Below are 24,710 nucleotides of genomic sequence, written 5' to 3'. Positions count from 1 at the left end.
TGCTGTATGTCTAAATTTAAAAATAAAATTTTTAACTGGATCAGCAGTTATTGTGGGGTCTTTAATATGCATATAGATTGGGTGAATCAAGTTGATCGAGGCAACCTTGAGGAGGACTTCATCGAATACATTCTTGAACAGCATGTTACTGAATCTACAAGGGAATATATAACCACTTACAGCACAGAACAGGCCAGTTTGGCCCTACTAGTAAAATTAATGATCTTGTACTTGGTGATTCTCTTGGAAAGAGTGATTACAGTATCATTCAGTTTATCATATAAATCAAGGAACAATAGTTCGGTCTAAAGCAAGTATGTTATGCCTAAACAAGGGGAAGAGGGAGGAGTTAGCTAGGGTAGACTGGAAACGCAGGCTAAGCGGATGGATGATTAAGTAACAGTGGAAAGCTTTCAGATTTTTTCACAGTGCTCAACAAAAATATATTCCAGTTAAAAGCAAGGACAGTGAGGGTGGGGGCAACCAGCCTTGGATAACTAAGGAGATCAAGAAAGGCATCAAACCAAAAGCTCATGCATGCAAAGTCACCAAGAGCAGTGGGAAACCAGAAGACTGGGAAACTTTAAGAAGCAATTAAGTAAGGGAAGGTAGACTATGAGAAAAGATTAGTACAAAGTATAAAAAGGGACAGTAATTACAGAAGGTGGCTGACCTTGGAAGATGAGAAGGGGGAATTGATACTGGATAATGAGGAAATTTGAGTATGACTATTTTAGTAGTAAGCTTTATTTGTTGCTTTTTAAGAAAAAAAAACCAAAACGTTTCCTCGAACCTGTGGAGCTACATAAAGGCAACATAACAACAAACAGCTTAGAAATAGAAGTACCAGGTCCCAAAGAAGCCTCTATAAGTGACTGCTGCACCGCCATCTCGGGCCCTTAGTCACCACTATATCTTCGCAGGATAGTAAGATATCACAGAATTAAACTCTCTTGCGCTTCTCCAGTTACACACAACAACTTAAAAAGTATATTTAAAAAAACAGTGCCACAATACATTGATTTTCAGAGGTTGGGTAATGGTTACAGAAAAGTCAGGTTGAAATATATCTGTAGATGTTAAAATGTCCGCTTAGAGACCATTCACCCAATCCAAAGAGGGAAACGACCTCTCAGATTTCGTGTTGGTAATCACAGTGGAGGACATGCCAAAGACAGATGTTATGGATGGGATGGGAGGTGAGAACCTGAATGTAATAGCGATCACTAAAGAGGTTGTACTCAGAAAACTTGAGTGCCTAAAGATAGATAAATCCCTGGTCCTGATGGAATGCATTCTAGGGTAGTGAAAGAAATGGCCAAAGTTATGGTCAAGGAATGGTGATAATTTACCAAAATTTTCTGGACTCTGTGCAGGTCCCAGTAGATTGGAAGATGGTGTATGTCATGCAATGATTCAAAAAGGATGTAGGCAAAAGCCAGGAAACTATAGGTCAGTTAGTTTAACATCTGTGGTTGGGAAAATGCTTGAAGCTCTCATAAAAGAAGAAAAATTGAGGCATCTGGGACAAAATGGATCCATCAAACAGATGCAGAATGGATTCAGCAAAGGTAGGTCCTGTTTGACAAATTTACTGGAGTTCTTTGAGGATATAATGAGTGTGGTAGATAGTGGGGAGCAGGTGGATGTTGTTGACTTGGACTTTCAGAAGATGTTCGATAAGGTGCTACATAAAAGACATCCATAAAGTAAGGATGCATGGAATTGGGAGTGATGTATTGGCATGGATGGAGGATTGATTAACCAATAGGAAGCAGAGAGTTGGGATGTAGGGGTGTTTTTCTGGTTGGCAATCAGTGGTGAGTGTGGTGCTGCAGGGGTCGGTGTTGGGCTCACAGTTTATACATAAACAATCTGGAAGAGGGGACTGAGTGTAGTGTATCTAAGTTTGCTGATGACACTAAATTGGAAAAGCAAATTGTGCAAAGGATATGGGAGTCTGCAGAGAGATATAGATTGGTTAAGTGAGTGGACAAGGGATTGACAGATGGAGTACAATGTTGTCAAATGTGAGATTCTCCACTTTGGAAGGAAGAATAGAAGATTAGAATATTTAAATGGTAAGGGCTTGCAGCATGCTGACTTGCATGAATTGCAAAAGGTTGGTCTGCAGGTGCAGCAGGCTATCAAGAAGACAAATGGATTGGTGGCCTTCAGTACTAAAGGGATTGAATTTAGGAGGAGAGAAATTGTGCTACAACTGTACAAAGTACTGATGAGACTGCATCTGGAGTTCTGCATGCATTTCTGGTTTCCTTACTTGAGGAAGGATGTACTGGCATTGGAGGTGATCCAGAGGAGGTTCACCAGGTTGATTCCAGAGATGAAGAGGTTAGCCTATGAGCAGAGATTAGGACTGTACTTTCTGGAATTTAGAAGAATGAGAAGGGATCTGTAGAAACATGTAACATTATGAAAGGCATAGATAAGATAGAGGTAGGTAAGTTGTTTTCATTGGTAGGGGAGACCAGAACTAGGGGACAGAGCCTCAAGATTCAGGGTAGTAGATTTTGGATGGAGATGAGGAGGAACTGCTTTTCCAAAGAGTGGTGAATCTTTGGAATTTGCTGCCCATTTAAGTAGTGGAGCCTACCTCAGTAAATCTATTTAAGACAAGGTTGGATAGATTTCTACATAGTAAGTAAATTGAGGGGTGTGGGGAAAAGGCACATATCATCACATCAAACTATGACCAGGCTCGATGGGCTGAATGGCTTACTCCTTTTTATTATCTTCTCATGTAAAATTATTGTTTAAAGAAAGGATCCAATTGTGTTCATCAACAAGAAATTCTATAGATCCTGGGGTCTTGTGCAGTACACAATAATTCTGGAGAAACTCAGCAGGTCACACAGTGAAAGTAGTCGGTCTTTCAGACTTGAGTTCTTATTCAAGAGTGCTGAAAATCAGACACCTGAATGAAAATGTGGGGGGGGGGGGGTGGGGGGAGTGGTAGGAGGGGGTGAAAAAGGAAGGGAAGGAGAAGTGGGAGGAGCACAGGCTGACAGGTAAGAGTAAATGGGTGGATAAGGTGAGAAGGTAGAAGAGAAAGAGGGAGCGGGTAGAGGGCTGAAAGATAGCTCCTTGATAGGAGAAGGAAGGGGAGGGGGAGAGAGGGGATGGGAAAGAGAGAGATCAGGAGAGAGGGATAATGGAAATTTGAAATTCGTTCTTGATGCCATATGATTGGAGACTTCCAAGACACAATAGGCGAAGAAGAGGGACCGGAGGAGGCTAACATTAATTGGAGATGTTGATACTTGGAGTTAGATCTGGATAGAAACTGCAGAGGCAGAATATAAGGTGGTGTTCCTTCAATTTGTGGGTGCCTCAACTGGAATTATATGAGGCCATGGCCAGCCATGTCAGTGTGGCATTTGGATGTGGAATTGAAGGTGATTGACCACTGGGAGGTCCTTGCTGTTGCAATGGACAGGTCAAAGGTGCTCATTGAAGGCGACACCAAGGTGTTCAAGGAGACTGGAAGCAGATAAGAAGATGGACGGCATCCATGGGTAGAAATGATCAGTCTTGAGATAAAGGGTCCAGATCTAAAATGTTGGCTGACCTTTCTATCCATGGATGCTGTCTGATCTGCTGAGTTCCTCCAGCATTTCTTTGTCTGCCATTGTACAGTACAACTCGATTATCTGAATGGGTTGGGACTGGGCCTATGTCGGATAGAAACAGTTTTTTTGGATAACTGGTTATTTTTAAGAAACAGCCCAGAAGTAGCAGCAAAACAACAACAAACGACAAGGGAAGGCTTTTAAAGCAATAAAATAACATTTAATTCTCACCTAAAAATGCTGGCTGCCAATCCCCGACATGTCCCCACCGCTGCCGCTGATCCAAAGGCCAGTGGAACACTCACTGATGAGTTGGCAGGCTCACTGGAGCTCCCGGCGGCAATGCCTGAGTCCTGACTCTGAATCCTCCCCCAAGCCTAGGGGCATCTGGTGTGCATGTGTGGTCGTAGGCCGAGGGGAGAGTTTAGAGTTGGTGTCGGAAGCTCTGCTGTGCTGAGAAGGGGAGAGGAGGGAATGCCACTGAGCTTGAGGTCCCGCTCCTGCCTGGGAGGCCGCTCTCCTTGATGATGCCAGGAGAAAGGATTCTTCCAACCTCTTGCGGCTGGGAGACAGTTGCTCGCAGCTTGAGAGGGAGAGTTGGATAGAAAAGTCAATAGGGGACAAAGAGAGGGGAGGGAGTTACCTGAAACAAGGACAATTGTCGTTCTAATTTCATGTCGAGTGAATTTTTTTCAACCAGTGAGGTCAGTTTGGGCTCCAAAAAAATTTCCGGATAAATGAGGATTTCTGATTTGTTTTGGATATCCTCATTCATCCAAATTAAAAAAAAATTCAAATAAATGAGGATTTTGGAAATCCAATTTTGGACAATTAGTGTTATATTGTATGTCAGTGTTTTTTTAAAAAAAATTGAGCTATAACTTTGTTCATAACCAAGAAATTGTTGTATTTAATAACAGTGGATAGATAATGAAAGGTTGGCTTCTAATATTTTGTAATATTTTTCACAACACCATCTTCTAAACATTTCTATTGGATGTCTAAACATTGTTTATGATAGCACTTCTTTTAAAAAAAGGCTTGAGACAATATTGCCTTGGAATTTTTCTTGCAGTTTGTTCATTTAAGGTGTTTAAAATCATATGTACATTTGAAACTGTACATCAGACACATTAGATAGAGATTGTTGTCTTTTCTCTGAACCTCTGCTTTGAACTGAATTATGCAAACAATCAAAATATAAATAGAGGTAAGTATCTTTGAGGAAAAAACAGACTAACTCTTATGACATTTTAATCTTATAATTTTTGCTCAACATTTTTGTACAAGATACAGAGTCAAAATCTTTTTCATTGACTTCTGGCATGTATTTGAAAGTGAACAGATTTTGTTGGTGTTTTGGATTTGGATCCAGATTTGTTTGTAATGTATGAGAAATATTAAGAGGATTGAATCTCTTTAATTATTTACTTTTAGTTCATCAGGTATCTCAGGTTTAATGTATGGATTTATGAATTCATACCATTAACATGTAGTCATGTGGGTTGATAAATGCAAAATGTATCAGTAATACAAATTTGGAAGAATTGATTGTTTACATAGCCAAGAAGTTTCAAAAGCTTAACTAAAACATAATTTTCTTCTTGTATCATCTAGGTCATCTTGACTGTATTGAATGTTTTTGGGTGAAGAGAGGTTTCAAAATGCCTGCAACTCTTTTATTTCCCAATCTTAATTTACTGTTTAGTAAAATGTTGGTTTAAACAGACATTACTGGGAACTGCAGATTTTCCTCGAGGGTTTTTAAAAAATGCTCAATAAGGTGTACCACCACTAACTATAAAACTCTAACCAATGCAATTGGCCAAAGTTACATTTTTAAGCTCTTGTGATAACTCTAGAGCAAGTACAGAGGTGCCTTCAAGTCTTGATTTGTCTTGATAACTTTTGGTAAATACCCTATTGCTGTATTGTTTCTGCAGTTAATAAACCACAGAAGCATATGAACTTGGGAGAGTCTAGGACAAGAGGGCACAACTTCATGATTAAAGGGTGTCTGCTTAGAACAGAGATGGATAGGAATGTCTTCAGCCAGAGGGTGGTAAATCTATAGAATTTGTTGGCACAGGTAGTTCTGGAGGCCAAGTTATTGGGTGCATTTAAGGCAGAAATTGACAGGTTCTTGATCAGCCAGGACATCAAAGGTTAGGGGGAGAAGACTGGGTAGTTGGGAAAATGGATCAGCTCAAGATTAAATAGTGTGGCAGTAGCCTGCTTCCTCTCGTACATTTTTTCTTTGATGTTGCTGACATTTTGGGACCTTTTCTTTTGTAACAGCTTGATCTCATTAGTGATGGGAACAAAGTCTTCCTGCTTGTAAGAGAAAATAATAAGAATTAGCACTGTTTGTTCGGATGCTTGCTGATATTCTCTCATATTTTGAAGGGCTCAAGCCCAAAATGTCAGTTATGTATCTTAGCTTTTGCTACATAAATCTCCATACATCTCCAGCATTTTGTGTTTTTACTTCAACCGTGGTGTCTACAGAATTTTGTGATTAAGCACTGTTTGGTTGTTGCTTTTGAGTTGGTGCCTGGGGGTAGCTTTTACTCTCCAGATTTCTGATGCTTTGCTGCTTTTCTCTTATGTTTTTATACACAGCTATTGCATTCTGGGAATTATTCCCTTTTTCCCCAGAACGTGGGCTATGTAAAAAGCATGGAACCTAAATGGGGGTGCCATTCTAGTTTTGACTTTTTTTTTAACCAGTACCCCCTTGTAATTTTCCCGGAAGTATTGAGTACCATAAATTTTGTTTTTGTGCTGCCTGCTCTCTTCCTTGGCTCACTGTGCCTCTCTGCCTTGGGTGCCTGCTGCTTGGTGTCTCCTGCAGCCTGCAGCCCGCTGTCCCACTCTGTCCCGGCAGTCTGCTGCCCCAGTGGTCTGCTGCTGGCTCTCTCCTTCTGCCTGCTCCCTGCTCTCTGTTGCTGTGGGCCACGAGCCCCACCCCACACCTAGCTCCGATCCCGACGCCCCACACCTGATCCCAAATTGAACACCTAACTCAAAGGTATGAATATAAGGTCACCCACTATGCTGACAATAAACTTCCTCAGGACATATCAAAATGTATTTTTCCATGCTCTTTTATAAATTGTGCTCATATGTTTTATTAAATTTTCTGTGTATGGAGGCTCCAATAGCTCTTATAAACCAGGGGTTGCAAATTTGTTCCTTGCAGGGGCCGCATTTCTGTGAGGGGCGCTTGACAAAGTAGCGTCTCTCTGTCTTATGGTAGACAAAGTTAAACAATTTTGTGTATGTTACATCCTAAAATGTAGTATTACGTGACAATAATGGAACCTTACCTTTACCTGCATTTTTCCATGATCTTTTGTACATTGTACATTGTGCATGCATGTCTTATTAAAATGTGTACATTTTGTCCCCACACTCTTTTGTTTGATAGCAAACTCTCTTGTCCAGACTTGTCTCTCACGGACATGACACTTTCTCAACACAACAATGACCAGTGTGGGGACCGACAGTGTTACTCACCATTATCATCCTAATTTCAACCTGGCATATAAAACTGGGGAATATTTATGAGCCACTTTTTTTGGAAAAACAAATACATCTAACATGCCATCAAATACGGTATGTTATGTGTGATATTTGATGCAGATACCGACATTGTTGATTTACTCATCCTGCCCCTTTTGTTTGTGGAATGCCGGCTTGCTGTGTAAAAAGGCGCACTAATACGGAGATTTTCAGGATTTGGTCGTTCCAGTGTGAATGCGGGCTTGCTGTGTAAAAAGGCACACTAATACTGAGCTTTTCAGGATTTGGTTGATCCAGTGTAAATGCCGGCTTGCTGTGTAAAAAGGCGCACTAATATGGAGATTTTCAGGATTTGGTCGTTCCAGTGTGAATGCCGGCTTGCTGTGTAAAAAGGCGCACTAATACGGAGCTTTTCAGGATTTGGTCGTTCCAGTGTGAATGCCGGCTTGCTGTGTAAAAAGGAGCACTAATACGGAGCTTTTCAGGATTTGGTCGTTCCAGTGTGAATGCCGGCTTGCTGTGTAAAAAGGCGCACTAATACGGAGCTTTTCAGGATTTGGTCGTTCCAGTGTGAATGCTGGCTTGCTGAGTAAAAAGGCGCACTAATACGGAGCTTTTCAGGATTTGGTCGTTCCAGTGTGAATGCCGGCTTGCTGTGTAAAAAGGCGCACTAATATGGAGATTTTCAGGATTTGGTCGTTCCAGTGTGAATGCTGGCTTGCTGTGTAAAAAGGCGCACTAATACGGAGATTTTCAGGATTTGGTCGTTCCAGTGTGAATGCCGGCTTGCTGTGTAAAAAGGCTCACTAATACGGAGCTTTTCAGGATTTGGTCATTCCAGTGTGAATGCCGGCTTGCTGTGTTATAAGGCGCACTAATACGGATATTTTCAGGATTTAGTCGTTCCAGTGTGAATGCCGGCTTGCTGTGTAAAAAGGCGCTCTAATATGGAGATTTTCAGGACTTGGTCGTTCCAGTGTGAATGCCGGCTTGCTGTGTAAAAAGGCGCACTAATACGGAGCTTTTCAGGATTTGGTCATTCCAGTGTGAATGCCGGCTTGCTGTGTTATAAGGCGCACTAATACGGATATTTTCAGGATTTAGTCGTTCCAGTGTGAATGCCGGCTTGCTGTGTAAAAAGGCGCTCTAATATGGAGCTTTTCAGTATTTGGTCGTTCCAGTGTAAATGCCGGCTTGCTGTGTAAAAAGGTGCACTAATACGGAGCTTTTCAGGATTTGGTTGCTCCAGGTGAATGCCGGCTTGCTGTGTAAAAAGGCGCACTAATATGGAGATTTTCAGGATTTGGTTGTTCCAGTGTGAATGCCGGCTTGCTGTGTAAAAAGGTGCACTAATACGGAGCTTTTCAGGATTTGGTTGTTCCAGTGTGAATGCCGGCTTGCTGTGTAAAAAGGAGCACTAATACGGAGCTTTTCAGGATTTGGTCGTTCCAGTGTGAATGCCGGCTTGCTGTGTAAAAAGGAGCACTAATACTGAGCTTTTCAGGATTTGGTCATTCCAGTGTGAATGCCGGCTTGCTGTGTAAGAAGGTGCACTAATACGGAGCTTTTCAGGATTTGGTCATTCCAGTGTGAATGCCGGCTTGCTGTGTAAGAAGGCGCACTAATACGGAGATTTTCAGGATTTGGTCGTTCCAGTGTGAATGCCGGCTTACTGTGTAAAAAGGCGCACGAATACGGAGATTTTCAGGATTTGGTCGTTCCAGTGTGAATGACCAATACTGGCATATTGGAGACTATTCCTAACAGAAAAATCCTGCGAATGATTACCTTTCTCAAATCATTACCTTTCTCTTTGGGTATTGTTCAATGACTGTTTATGCATTCCCCTCCAGCACTGTTTTGTCTGTTTTGCAATTCGTGCGAAACAAAAGTGTCTTTTGAAAATTAAGAGTATAATTACATTACAAAAGGGGGAATGATTGATTATGTGATGGAACTTGAGTGCCTATTCTTTTGCTGTTGCACCAAAGGAAGGTTAGCCACTTATACCTGACAGCTTTCAGTGGTTGAGGCAAACACATTTGGGAAAAAAAGCTACCATTCAAAACAATGGCATTAGCAATTACTGAATCATTTGTTGACATTTTGTTATTAAAATAGTGAATATTACACATAATCCTTATTTAGTTGTGTTGTGCCAGAACATTATCAGAGAAATGTGACATAATTGGTCATTCAGGTTTATTGGCTGCTGTGATTGCTGCAAATCAAGACGAACGTGTAAATTGGGCATAACTTGCCTTTTTTTACGCTCTTTCCTCTTCATTGCATTAGTGGTTAAATTTAAAGTATAGCATTGTAAATATTTTGGGAAGGACTAAGGTCATTTAAGGCTCCATGATAATGCAGCTCTTTTCCTTTGTTATGCTTAAATCTTGGATACAAGTGATAGACGTATATCCCTACTCTTTTAAATTCTTAACAATAGATTGCAGATATTTTATTGACATTCATCTTTAATAATGAAAGATTGCTAGATTAATTGCCTACTTTTTTGACAGGATCCATTGAATTCGGGAGATGATGTGAGTGAACAGGAAGTACCTGATCTATTTGATACAGAAAATGTAATTGTTTGCCAGTATGACAAGGTAAATGTTTTTGCTCAAATACTACTTTTTATTTACAATTTTATATTTATTTCAGGAGTTGTGTTCTTGTTTTAAGCAGAATGGTCAATGCTGAATGGTTTAAAGAAAAAGGTGCAACTTTATGAACCATGTAACAAATAAGCAATTTAAATAATTTTCCTAGCAAAGGTGGAAAAAGAAACTTGAAATTTCACAAGATCACAAGAAAAAGGAACAGAGGCAGGCCATTCGGCCCATCGAGTCTGCTCGCAAATCCACCCTGGGCTAAACTGTTCTCACATCTAGTTCCAAATTCTGGCCTTTTCCCCTTATCCTTTGATATCTTGACTAATTAGATACCTATCAATTTCCCTTCTCAACTCCCCCAATGATCTGGCCTCCTCAGCTGTATGTAACAATGAATTCTACAAATCCATGACTCTCTGGCTAAAAAAAATTCTCATCTTTGTTCTCATTCTAAGACTGTGCCTCTTGTCCTGGATTCACCCACCAAGGGAAACATCTTATTCACATCTACTCTGTCCAATCCTTTCAGCACTTGAAATGTTTCTATGCATTCCTCATATGTTAGCCCTTGCATTCCTGGAATCATCCTAGTAAATCTTCTCTATACTCCAGCATTATTACATTATTTCTAATGGGCCCAAAACTGCATACAGTACTTCAAATGAGGTCTCACCAGTGCTCCATAGAGCCTCATCAACACCTCTTTACTCTTGTACGCTATTCCCCTTGAAACAATGCCAACATAGCATTCGCCTTCTTTTCATGCTGATTCAACTTGGTGGTTAATCTTTAGGTTATTCTGCACGAGGACCCCTAAGTCCCTTTGCACTTCCAAATTTTGAATTTTCTCCCCTCCAAATAATAATCTGCCTGTTTATTTCCTCTTCCAAAGTGTATAACTGTACATTTCTCAACATTGTTTCTCATCTGCCATTTCTTTGCCCACTCTACTAAACTGTCCAAATCTCTCTGCAACCTTATGGTTTCATCAACACTTCCTACTCCACCATCTATCTTGGTGTCATCTGCTAACTTGGTCACAAAACTATTCACTAAATAATCAATATACATTATGAAAAGATGCGTCCCTAACACCAACCCCTGCGGAACACCACTAATAACTGGCAACCAACCAGAACGAGAATCCCTTTACTCCCTACCTTTGCTTTCTGCCTATCAGCCATTGCTCCACCCAATCTTGTATCTTCCTGTAATTCCATGGGTTTTCATCTTATTAAGCAGCCTCTTATGTGACACTTTATCAAAGGCCTTTTGAAAATCCAAATACACAACATCCTTGTCCATACTACTTGAGAATTTCTCAAAAAATTCTATTAGGTTGGTGAGGTAGGATCTTTTCAGGAGGCCATGCTGACTTGGACCTATCATGCCACGCACCTTGAAGTATTTCATAACCACATCCTTGAGGATTGACTCCAATAACTTTCCAACTATTGACGTCAGACTAATTGGTCTATAATTTCCCTTTCTCTGCCTCTCCCCTTTCTTAAACAGCAGAACTACATTTGCTACCTTGCAATCCTCTGGAACTATGCCAGTCTATTGATTTCTGTAAAATGAATTCCAAAGCCATTTCCTTCAGAGCCCATGGGTGCATCTTGTCTGGTCTGGGAGACTGATCTACCTTCAGTCCATTCACCTTACTAAGCACTATCTCTCTAGTAATCCTGACTGTACAATTCTATTCCCTGAGACCTCTGCCTATCGGATATATTGCCATTGTCTTCTTCATTGAAGACCAATACACAATATTCATTTATTTCCTCTGCCATCTCTTTGTACCCATTATAATTTCTCCAGCATCATTTTCAATCAGTCCTATATCTACCCGTGTCCCTCTCACTTTTTATATAATTAAAAAACCTCTTAGTGTCCTTTTGCATGTTATTTGCCAACTTCCTTTCTTTCCTAATGACTTCCTTTGTCTTTTTCTGTAAGCTTTTAAAAGTTTCCCAGTCCTCTGTGTTTCCACAAATTTTTGCTTCCTTGTCTGTCCTCCCTTTTGCTTTTATTATAGCCTTGACCTCTCTAGTTAGGCATATTTGTGCTATTTTATTGGAATATATTTATTCTGCGCTTTCTTTATTTCTTTGTAGAAATATCATCTAATTCTGCTCTGTCATCCCTCCATCTAGTTTACGTTTCCAGTCGACTTAGGCCAGTTCCTCTCTCATACCACTGTAATTCCCTTTGTTTCACTGAAATATTGACACATCTGAAATAAGCTTTTCCTTTTCAATCTTGAAACTGAACTCAATCATCTTATGATCACTACTTACTAATGGTTCCATTACTTTTAATTCTTAAATCACTTCAGGTTCATACACATCACCCAATCCAAAACCGCTGATCCCCTGATGGGCTTATTGACAAGTTGCTCCAAAAAGCCATCCCATAGGTATTCTACAAACTCTCTCTCCTCAGATCAAGTACCTTCCTGACTTTCCCAATCCCCTTTCATGTTAAAAATCCCCCATAATTAATTTGACATTCTCCTTCTGACAGGCTTTTTCTATCTCCAGCTATAGCTCATATTCCTCTTTCCGGCTGCTCTTTGGGGGCCTGTATATAACTGCTGATAGGGTCCTTTTACCTTTGGCATTTCTTAACTCAACCCATAAGGATTCTGCCATTTCTGTCCCTATGTCCCTTCTTTCTTGTGATTTTTATATCATTGCTTACCTTCACGGCCACGCAACCCCCTCTACCTACCTGCCTATCCTTCCTATACACTGTGTACTGTGCTCCCAATCACATCCATCATTAAGCCATGTTGTGTTGATGGCCACAATGTCATATCTTTTTAATCTGTCGCTGTACAACAAGGTCATCTACTTTATTCCTAATGCTCTGTGCATTTAGGGACAGTACCCTTAGACCAGTATCTGTTTTCGTTTTCTCTCTATTTCCATTGTACAACAAATTATCTTGTCTTTTCACCTGCCTGTCTTTTTCATCTTCTTTGTTGCACATTATTTTTGACTGTTCCATTTTCCTTTTTCTTGACCGTAACACCATAGTTCCCTTCTACCCTAATCTCTGCACTCTCATTCTGATTCTCACCCCCCTGCCAAACTAGTTTAAACCCTCCTCAACAATTCTATCAAACCTGCCTGCCAGGATATTGATCCCCCTCCAGTTCAAGTGCAGCCTTTCCTTTTGTAGAGGTCAGACCTTCCCCAGAAGAGACCTCAATGATACACACATTTGAACCCTTGCACCAACTCTTCAGCGTGCATTCATCTGCCACATCCTCCTGTTCCTACTCACTCTGGCGCGTGGCACAGGCAGCAATCCTGACCGTTGAGGTCTTGCTTTTTAACTTCCTTGCTCACTCCCTGTATTTCCTCTTCAAGACCTCATCCCTACTCCTCTCTATGTCATTGGTCCCCACATGGACCACAACATCTGGCTGCTTACTCTCCCCCTCCAGAATACTATGAACTCGATCAGAGACATCCGTGACCCTGACACCTGCGAGGCAACATATCATCTGGGAGTCTCAATCTCATTCACAGAACTCCCTTATCAAATTGCCTTACCAATGAGTCCCCAATCACCATCGCTCTCCTCTTCTCCCATCTTCCCTTCTGAGCTGGGGGGCCAAAGACATGAAACTGTTTACCTGTTATTGATTAGAATGGCCACAGGGTTCTCTGCACTGTCTGCATCTTCCCCTTCCCTCTTCTGACAGTCACCCAGTTACCTGCCTCTTGAATTTTGTGGGTGACGGCCTACCTGACATTCTTGTCTGCATCTACCTCTGCCTCCCTCAAGATCTGCAGTTCATCCAATTCCAGCTCCAGTTCCCTAACTCGGTTGAATTTACTCCATGGGATGGATCCATGATGAATTGATGGATTGGATATGCAATTTACTGGCCCTTGGTGACAGAGGGTGGTGATGGAGAGATGTTCTTCTGGATAGGTGTTTGTGGCCAGTGGTATTCTGCAGGGAGAGCTGTTGGGACAAGTGTTGTTTGTGACATATATCAATAACCTGTATGCAAAAATAGGTGGGTGGATCAATAAGTTTGGAGATGATGCAAAGGTTGGTGGAGTTGTGGACAGTGTAGATGGGTATAAAAGAATGTAACTGGATATAGATCAATTAAAATATAGGCAGTCCTATCTCAGGTAGGACCTGGACCCACTTCAATTTGCTTAATGCTACCACAGGTCAATGTCAGATGTCATTGAGCTGATCTTCCACTCTGTATTCCTGGTGCTACCACATTGAGAAGAAGGCACACCAATGCCTTTACTTTCAAAGGAGTCTGAGGAGATTTATCATGTTGTTGAATACTCCCATCAGACTTCCAGAGGTGCGCTGTGGAAAGTATACTGATTGGTAGCCTGGTTTGGAAGTGGCCAGGAATGCAGAAGGCTGCAGATAGTAGCAAACATAGCCAGACCCATCACAGGCTTTGACATCTATTGCAGATTAATATGAAAGGCATTGCCTCAAGAAGGCAGCCAGCATCAAAAATACTTGCATATTGGGAGGTCAAATGCAAGAGTAATGACAAGGCACTTAAAAGCATCAATGTACAGAACGACCTGGGACTTGAGTTCCATGGTTTCTTGAAAGTGGCCATTGGAAGTAAATAGGATGATAAAGAAGGCATATGGTATACTTTTCTTAATTGTAAGAGAAGCAGAGGCGTTGAATATAAAAGTAAGGAAACCATGTTGCAGCTTTACAAAGCTTTAGATAAGCTTCACTTGGAATACCATGTGAAATTCTGGCGGCCTCATTTCATGAAGCATATAGAGGCTTTGGAAAGGATACATTTGAGGTTTAGCAGGATATTGCCTGGTTTAGATTGAGTTAAGGGAGAGATTGAACAAATTATTTTTCCTGGAGCATAGGAGGGTGAGGGGTTTATAAAATCATGAGGGGCATTGTTAGTGTTGACAGTCTGGATTTTTTCTCAAGGTTAGGTATTCACAGTAGGAAGTTTAAAGGAGGTGCGTGGGGCATATGTTTAACAGTGAGTGATGAATGCCTGGAACAGGCTCCCAGGAGCATTTGTGGAAGCAGATACAATAATAGTATTTAAAAGGCTTCTGGATATTTACGTGAATATGAAGAGAATAGAGGGATATCTATTATGAGCAAGCAGGAGTGTTTTAGTTTGTACATTATGTTTGGTGCGCACACGCATAGGCTGAAAGGCCTATTCGTGTTCTGTATTCTATGTACTTGTGGAGGGAAGAACAAAATGAAAGGAAATCAAGATTTGTCTGACCTTCAACTTGTTTTGGGCAGAAGAAATCAAAATGCATGTTTGGCTCTTTACTTGACCTTAAATTATTTTAGGGTCAGAAAGGAAGAAATGTAACATCAGGAGGAAAATATTGTGCATAATTAGTATACTTCATGACAGCATGTAGTGTTTATGAACTGGGCCGTTAGGTAATTTTAATTTGAAAGTCCATTTAAAAACTGGTTCTAAGAACCATAACAATGAAAAATGTTTCCCAGTCCACTTGGAAAGCAGTAGAAAACACTGGCAGTTCAAATTCTTGTGTGTAATTAGAACCATAAGAACATAAGAAATAGGAACAGGTGTAGGCCATCCACCCCATCGAGCCCGCTCCACCATTCAACAAGATCATGGCTGATCCAATCATTGACTCAACTCCACCCTACCTGCTTTTCCCATATCCCTTGATTCCTTTTTTATGTAAACAAAAATCTAACTAAACCTTAATTAAGTTTAATGAAGTAGCCTCAACTGCTTCCCTGAGCAGTGAATTCCACAGATTCACTGCTCTCTGGGGGAATAAACAGTTGTTCATCATTTCCGCCTTAAATCTACTCCCCTGAATCTTGAGGCTGTGTCTCCTAGTTCTGGTCTCACCTACCAATGAAAACAATTTTGCTGCCTCTATCTTATCTATCCCTTTCATAATTTTATATGTTTCTATAAGATCTCCTCTCATTCTTCTGAGAATAATCACATGCGTAGGTTAACTACCTCATCTCCGGGATCAACCTGGTGAACCTCCTCTGGACTACCTCCAAGGCCAGTATATCCTTCCTCAAGTATGGAGACCAGAACTGCACACAGTACTCCAGGTGAGGCTTCACCAGTACCTTGTATAGTTGCATTATGACTCACTGTTCTTGAATTCAATTCCTCTAGCAATGAAGGCGAACATTCCATTTGCCTTCTTTATAACCTGTTGTACCTACAAACCAACTTCTTGTGATCATTGCACAAGCACTCCCAAGTCCTTCTACACTACAACATACTGAAGTTTTTCACCATTTAAAGAATAATCTTCTCTTCTATTTTTCTTACCTCATCCCTTCTGCAGCCTCTCCACATCCTCTGTACAATTTGGTTTTCCACTCAGTTTAGTATCATCCACAAACTTGGCTACACCACACTCTGTCCCCTCTTCCAAATCATCAATGTTAATGGTGAACAGCTGCAGGCCTAGCACAGACCCCTGCAGCCCCTCACTTACAATTTGCCAATCAGAAAAACACCTATTTATTCTGACTCTTTGCCTACTGTCAGTTAACCAATTCTCAATCCATGCCAATATACTTCCCCTGACTCCCTTCATCTGTATCATATTGATAAATCTCTTGTGTGGCACCTTATCAAAAGCCTTCTGGAAATCCAAATATGCAACTTCAACCTGTTCCCCTCTATCGACTACACCCATTATATCCTCAAAGAACCCCAGCAAGTTTGTCAAATAAGACCTGCCCTTTCTGAAGCCATGCTGTGTCTGCCAGATTGAATCTTTTCATTCTTAATGACAGCTTCAAGCATTTTCCCAAATGCAGATGTTAAGCTAATTGGCTAATAGTTACCTATCTTCTGCCTTCATCCCTTTTTAAAAAGTGGCATGACATTTGCTGTCTTCCAATCTGCCAGGTCCTGCACAGAATCTAGAGAATTTTGGCAAATGGCTTCCAACATAAAGACTGACACAAAATATCTGTTCAATGCCTCGGCCATTTCCTCATTACTCAATATCAATTTCCCTTTCTCATCTTCCAAGGGACCTATGTTGACTTTAGCTACCCTCTTCCATTTTATATATTTATTATTTTTTTTGCTATCTGTTTTTATATTTTGTGCTAATTTACCTTCATAATCCTTCTTCCCTTTCCTGATTTTGTTTAGTTGTCCTTTGTTGCCTTTTAATGTTTTTCCCATCTTTCCGTTTCCCACTACTCTTGGCTACTTTGTGCATATGAGCTTTTAATTTTATACTTTCCTTTATTTCCTTAATTAACTGAGGCTGACTCTTCCCACCGTTATTTTTAATGGGAATATATTTTTGTTGAGCCCTGAAAAATCTCGTTGAAAGTCTTCCACTGTTCCTCAACTGTTCTGCCAACTAGTTGCAGTCCATGATGACCAATTCCTCCCTCATCCTGTTATAGTCTCCCCTGTTCAAGCATAATACACTAGTTTCAGATCTAACTATTGCACCCTTCATCTGTATGAGAAATTCAATCATACATGATCACTTTTTCCAGGAGGGTCCCTAACTACTAGATTGTTAATTTTACCTACCTCATAGCACAATACTAGATCTAAAATAGCATTCTCCCTTATTGGTTCCTTAACCTGCTGCTGAAGAAAGCTATCACGGATACATTCTATGAAGTCATTCTCCAGACTACCTTGACCAACTTGATTTTCCCAATCTATGTGGATGTCAAATCTCCCACAACAACTGTCATTCAGTTCTTACATGCCTCAGCTATCTCTCGGTTAATTGCCTGTGTCACTGTGCTATTGTTATTTTGTGGACAATAGACAACTCCCACCAGTGATTTTTTTTCCCCTCCCCCTTTACTATTCTTAATCTCTACCCAGATGGACTCAACATTTTGCTCCTTAGATCTTGTATTGTCTCTCATCCCTAATTAAGAGTGCCACACCACCATCTTTACCTTCCTGCCTATCTTTTCTTATTACCTGATGCTCTTGAATATTTAATTCCCATTCATGTCCATCTTGTAACCATGTTTCTGTGATGGCCACTAAATCATATGTCTGGGTACCGATTTGCGCCTCAAGTTCACTAACCTTATTTCTAATACCTCGGGCATTCAGATGAAGTGCCCTTATGCTAATTGCCCTTTTAGAATCTAGTGACCTCTACATCTTTTGCTTTTGACTTTTCTCCCCTACATTTTTCTTTTTCTTAACTCTAGCTTTGGTCTCTGTACCACCTTCCTCATTCTTTCTTTGTAGGTTCCCATCCCCTGCCCTATTAGCACAGAAGCAGGCCTTTCGGCCCTTCTAGTCTGTGCTGGACTATTCTCTCTTGTCCCTCTGACCTGCACCCTGACCATAGCCCTCTATACCTCTCCCATTCATGTACCTGTCCAAATTCTTCTTAAGTGTTAAATTTACCACCTTAGCTGGCAGGTCAACCACATTCCCACCACTCTCTGTGTGAAGAAGTTTCCCCTCGTGTTCCCCTAAAATTTTCCACTTTCACTCAACCCGTGTCCTCTGGTTTGTATCTCACCTACCTTCAGTGGAAAAAGTCTATCTACATTTACTCTGTATCTGTATTCCCAGTTCCCTCTGTTCTACTGCACTCCTCAGAACCCTGCCATTCACTGTGCGCGTCCTTTCTTGATTTGTCCTTCCGAAATGCAACACCTCGCACTTGTCTGCATTAAATCCCATCTGCCATTTTTCAGCCTATTTTTCCAGCTGGTCCAGATCCCTCTGCAAGGTTTGAAAACCTCCTTCGCTGTCCACAACGCCTCCAATCTTCGTGTCATCTGCAAACTTGTGGATCCAATTTACCACATTATCATCCAGATCATTATAGATAACAGACAACAATGGTCCCAGCGCTGATCCCTGAGGCACACCACTAGTCACAGGCCTCCAGTTCTGAAAAGCAGTCATCCACCACTACTCTCTGGCTTCTCCCGTCCAGCAATTGTCGAATCCAATTCACTATTTCTTTTAAAAATATTTTTATTCACTTTAACAAAAACCATTTACACAAGGTATATTAATGATAACATAAATCAAACATGTGTTACATATCAATTGAAAATTAGAAGCATTAACTATAATCATTATATTAAACTTTTTCATTCAGGACATCAAAATCTATAATTATAATAATTAAACAATTAAATCGTGTATTGCATCCAAAATCAATATGGAATACAGACATTATACAAATAATGCACATAAAATTCCCTTACATCAAATATTTTATACTTATTTGTTGTGTGATATGATGCATAATCTGTAGTTAAACCCCCCCTCCCCACCTATGAGTCTTAATAATGAAAGGTAAAAAAAAATTCACCCTACTAATCTATCCCGACACTCGAAACAAGATTATCTGTATATATTGTAAATATGAATCAAATAACAGCCCCCAGACACCAGGCAGGGAATCTCCAGAGCATCCACACCACTTCAATATTCAGATTATGATAATAATCCATGAATGGGCCCCACATCATATCAAATTCAGACTTTGAAGTCATTCTCCAGACTACCTTGACCAACTTGATTTTTTTTGCAAACTTAAATAAGACATGATATCATATAACCATTGAATTGCTCATCTAGCTATCAACAAAGCAAAAGCTAAGAATCTCTTCTGGATTGAGGACCGAGATATCCTCTTCTAGAGAAAAACCAAATAAAGTAATCAAAGGACATGGTGTAGCAGCTGTGTGGCATTGCAAAATGAAGAACAAGAAAATGATCAGACGTAGTCGAGTCGAAGTTCAGTAAAAGTCATTGACTCAGTTACACGCATCATTCCAAATGATGTCATAGCATTGTGACACCATGATGTCACTTGGAACCTCCTGAGCAGGTTAGATTAAGCCTCGAGTGATCCGCTACAATGAATCATTGATAAAGTTTGGAAAATCTCTTTCCAAAAATGTTCTAAGTTCAGACACTCCCAAAACATAAATAATAGAACCATAGAATGCTACAGCATACAAAACAGGCTATTTGGCCCCTCTAGTCTGTGTTGACCATCATCTCCCTAGTCCCACTGACCTGCTCCCATTCCCTAACCCTCCAGCCTCTCCTATCCATGTACCTATCCAATTTATTCTTAAAACACATGATGGAGCCTGCATTCACTACATCAGATGGCAGCTCATTCCACACTCCCACCACTCTCTGAGTGAAGAACTTCCCCCTAATGTTCCCTCTTCAGCTTAAAACTATGACCTCTCATATTTATCTCCCACCCCCCCCCCCCCCCCCCACAGTCTAAGAGGAAAAAACCTATTCACATCCACTCTATCTATACCTTTCAATATCTTGTAAACCTCAATCTTCTTCGCTCCAAAGAATGAAATCCTAACCTGTTTAATCGTTCCCTGTAACTCAACTCCTTAATACCTGGCAACATCCTAGTAAATAATCTCTGTGCTCTTTCAATCTTATTGATATCCTTCCTATAGATAGACACCAAGAACTGCACACAATATTACAAATTTGGCCTCACCAATATCTTAAACAATGTCAGCATAACATCCCAACTTCTGTATTCAGTTCTTTGATTTATAAAGACTTAAGAACCAAAAACATTTTTTGCCACCCTGTCCATATGTGACGTCATCTTCAGGGAACAATGTAGTTGTATTTCCAGATCTCAGTGCCCTGTGTATCTCCTACCTTGGTTTGCCCTTTCAAAATTCATCACCTCACATTAAACTCCATCTGCCATTTTTTTGGCCCTTTCTTCTAGCTCGTCCAGATCCCTCTGCAAGCTTTGAAAATCTTCCTCGCTGTCCACAATGCCTCCAATCTTAGTGTCATCAGCAAACTCGCTGATCCAATTTACCACATTATCATCCAGATCACTGATATATACAACAAACAATGGTCCCCACACAAATCCCTGAGTCCTTGTACCTCTTCTTTGGTGCACCTCTGTCTCGGTGGCCAGTGGAGAGCTCGCCATAGAACACGATCTTGGGAAGGTGATGGTCTTCCATTCTGGAGACGTGACCCACCCAGCGCAGTTGGGTCTTCAGTAGCATGGATTTGATGCTTGCAGACTCTGCCAGCTTGAGTACTTCGATGTTGGTGATGAAGTCATTCCAATGAATGTTGAGGATGGAGCGGAGACAGCGTTGATGGAAGCGTTCTAGGAGCCATAGGTGATGCCGGTAGAGGACCCATGATTCAGAGCTGAACAGGAGCGTGGGTATGACAATGGTTCTGTACACGCTGATCTTTGTGTGTTTCTTCAGGTGGTTGTTTTTCCAGACTCTTGTGTAGCCTTCCAAAGGTGCTATTTGTCTTGGCGAGTCAGTTCTCTATCTCTTTGTCGATCCTTGCATCAGATGAAATGGTGCAGCTGAGGTAGGTAAACTGGTTGACTGTTATGAGTTCTGTGTGCCCGATGGAGATGTGGGGGTGCTGGTAGTCATGGTGGGGAGCTGGCTGATGGAGGACCTCAATTTTCTTCAGGCTGACTTCCAGGCAAAACATTTTGGCAGTTTCCGCAAAACAGGACGTCATGCGCTGGAGAGCTGGCTCTGATGGGCAACTAAAGCGCCATCGTTTGCAAAGAGTAGTTCACAGACAAGTTGCTCTTGTGTCTTGGTGTGAGCTTGCAGGCACCTCAGATTGAAGAGACTGTCATCCGTGCGGTACCGGGTTAAACACAATCTATCATGCACAAAGCCACATTGACTATTCCTAATCAGTTTCTGGCTATTCCAAATAATTGAGCACCTTCCAATAATTTTCCTACTACTGACATCAAACTCTCCAGTCTATAATTTCCAGGGTTCTTTTGAAGCCTTTTTTAAATGATGGAATAACTTGAGCTACCCTCAAATCTTCCGGCACCACACCCGTGGCTAAGGACATTTTAAATATTTCTTCCAGAGCCTCTGCAATTTCTACACTATCCTCCCTCAAGGCCTGAGGGAATATCTTGTCAGATCCTGGCGATTTATCCACCCTTACTTGCTTTAAGACAGCAAGCACTTCATCCTCTTTAATCTGAAAAAGTTCCATGACTTCACTGCTTGTTTTCCTTACTTCCCCGCAACTCTGTGCCTGTTTTCTGAGAGAATACTGATGGGGAAAAAAACATTTATGATCTCCCCCATCTCTTTTTGCTCCGTTCAAAGACAACCTCTCAAATTTTCGAAGGTATCAATTTTGTCCCTTACTATGCTTTTGCTCTTAATATACCTGTAGATTTTCCTTCATTCCTTGCCAAAGCAACCTTGTGTCTTTTTTTATGCTCTCGTAATTTCTTTCTTTAGGTTTTTCTTTAATTTTTAAAATACTCCTCAAGTACCTAATTTGCTCCACATTGCCTACACCTGCTATACACCTCTCTCTTCATCCAAACCAGATCTCCAGTATCCCTCAAAATCCTAGGTTCTCTGTGCCTGTTAACCTTACCTTTAAACATGACAGGAACATACAAACTCTGTACTCTCAAAATTTCATCTTTGAAGGTCCATCCTTGCATGAACATAATTGACCTTAATACACCTATTCTAGATCCTTTCTCATTCCCTCAAAATTAGCCTTTCTCCAATTTAGAATCTCAACCCGAGGCCCAGACCTTTCCTTCTCCATAATCAACTTGAAACTAATGGCATTATGAACACTGGACCCAAAATGTTCCCCTACATGTATTTCTGTCACCTGTCCTGTTTTTGTTCCCTAAAAGGAGATCTAGTATTACACTCTCTTTAATTAGCACTTCTACATATTAGAAAACTTTCCTGAACACATTTAATAAACTACAAGCCATCCAGCTATTTTACACCATGGGAGTCTCAGTCAATATGTGGAAAATTAAAATCCCCTCCTATCACAACCTTGTGTTTCCTTCTGCTCTCTGCTATCTCTCTCCAGATTTGCTCCTCCAATTCTTGCTGACGATTGGGCAGTTTATAATACAACCCCATGAGTGTGGTCATACCTTTCCTGTTTGTCAGCTCCACCATATAGTCTCAGTATACAAGTCCTCTCGTCTGTCCTGCCTGAGCACAGCTATGATATTTTCCTTGATGAGGAATGCCACTCTTTCCCCTTTCATCCCCTGACACCACTCCCCAGACTCCTGTTCTATCACGTCTAAAGCAACAGAGGCACGGAACATTGAACTGCCAGTCCTGCCTCTCCTGCATTCACTAATGGCCACAATGCCATAATTCAACAAGCCAATCGAAGCTCTATGCTCGTCTGCCTTTCCTAAAATATTCCTTGCATTGAAATAGATGTACTTTAGAAAATTTCCACCAGGTACAATCCGTTGACGTCGAATGGTGCATGTAATTTTAACATCACCTTTTCCCTCCTCCACTCCTCTATCTTCTCTGGCACTCTAGTTCCCATCCCCCTGCAAATCTAGTTGAAACCCACTGGAGCAGCACTACCACACCTTCCCAGAAGGTTATCAGTTCCCTCCTGTTCAGATACAAGCCATCCTGTCAGAACAGGCTCCACCTTCCCTGGAAGATAGCTGAATTATCCAGAAACCTGAAGCCCACCCTCCTGCTCCATGTTTTTAGCCACATATTAAGCTGCATTATCCTCCTATTTCTAACCTCACTAGCATGTGGCATGGGTAGCAATCCTGAGATCACAACAATGGGGGTCCTGACCTTCAACCTAGTGCCTAACTCCCTGAGCTCTCTTTGCAGGACCTCCTCACCTTTCCTACCCATGTCATTGGTCCCTATATGGATCACGACATCTGGCTGCTCACCCTCCCTCCTGAGAATGCCATGAAGTTGATCTGAGATATCTTGGACCTGACACCAGGGAGGCAACATGCCATCCGGATACTCGATCTCTTCCACAGAACCTCTTCTCTATCTCCCTAACTATGGAATCCCCAATCACTACAGTTGGTCTCTTCTCCTCCCTTTCCTTCTTAGCCATCGTGCCAGAGACCTAATCATCTTGGCTTGTGCCTGGTAGGTCGTCCTCCCCTAACAGTATCCAAAATGATATACTTGTCATTAAGGGGAATGGCCACAGAACTGCATTGCCTGCCTGTTCTCTTTCTCACTTCTGTCTTTCACTCCCCCCAGCCTCCTGAATGATCCAACTCCAGCTCCAGTTCCTTAATTCAGCTCGTTAGGAGCTGCAGCTAGATGCACTTCTCACAAATGAAGTAATCAGGGATACTGCTGGCTCCCCTGACAACCCATATTCTGCAAGAGGAGCCTTGGCTGCCTTTCCCACTTTTTATGACTAGAAGAACAATATGAAACCAAAACCTGCCCTCACCTGTGCCTACTTGCTAAATCCTTTTTGTTCCTTAAATAGAGTTTCACTTTCTTACTTCAACTCCTACTATCCTTTGCCTTTTACCTGTTCTGGCTGAAACCTGTTGAGCCAGTCCACTCCGACGATGACCACTTCCTCATGTTCATTACATTAGTCTTTTTTTTTAAGTGGTGCGTTTTCAAATAAAGATTTCCAGAACTCACTAAAAGCTTTATATTGTCTTTCAAAGCATCCATTATGATAATTCTGTTTTATATTAAAAAAAAATAAATCACCCCCATGTTAAGGCTGTATCGATTTGTTAATTTTACCCCTACGTAATTCAGAAATCACTGTCCAAAAATCTGAGGTACAGAGCAAAGTTAATTCTTTAGGTGAGTGTGGGGGTGGAAGTGGAGCAAATATATCAACATAAATTGCTTTGCAACTTGAAGGCAGGGATGACGTATTTTGGAAAATCGCAATCTGACCTGTTTTCTAAGAATGTAAGACCCCCCATGAAATGGGACTTGCCTGTACAAGACTGCTCTACCCTCTGACGTTTTACATGCTTTTACCTCAGTTTGAATCATTCTATTATAATCCTGGACAGACTCCCTTGTTTCACCCACTGAAGATTTGAGGTGATCCTGATCATGTCTGAACCAAATCAAGTTCTAGATTAGCTGGCATATTTGGTTCATGTTTATATAAATCCTC

At 41.1% G+C, this 24,710-nt stretch overlaps 1 protein-coding gene across 1 annotated transcript in view; it reads left to right on the top strand.

The window, feature by feature from the left end:
- Nucleotides 1-24,710, top strand: part of LOC138760442 (stonin-1-like) — a 182,877-nt gene that overhangs the window by 138,725 nt on the left and 19,442 nt on the right. Inside the window, exon 11 of the mRNA XM_069931028.1 lies at nucleotides 9,638-9,727. Within this exon, the coding sequence (XP_069787129.1) occupies nucleotides 9,638-9,727 (90 nt within the window). The remainder of the gene's footprint in view (nucleotides 1-9,637; nucleotides 9,728-24,710) is intronic.

This window comes from Narcine bancroftii, chromosome 4 (assembly GCF_036971445.1).
Source record: "Narcine bancroftii isolate sNarBan1 chromosome 4, sNarBan1.hap1, whole genome shotgun sequence".
Taxonomy (NCBI): domain Eukaryota; kingdom Metazoa; phylum Chordata; class Chondrichthyes; order Torpediniformes; family Narcinidae; genus Narcine; species Narcine bancroftii.
This window is presented reverse-complemented; position numbering and strand designations above follow the sequence as displayed.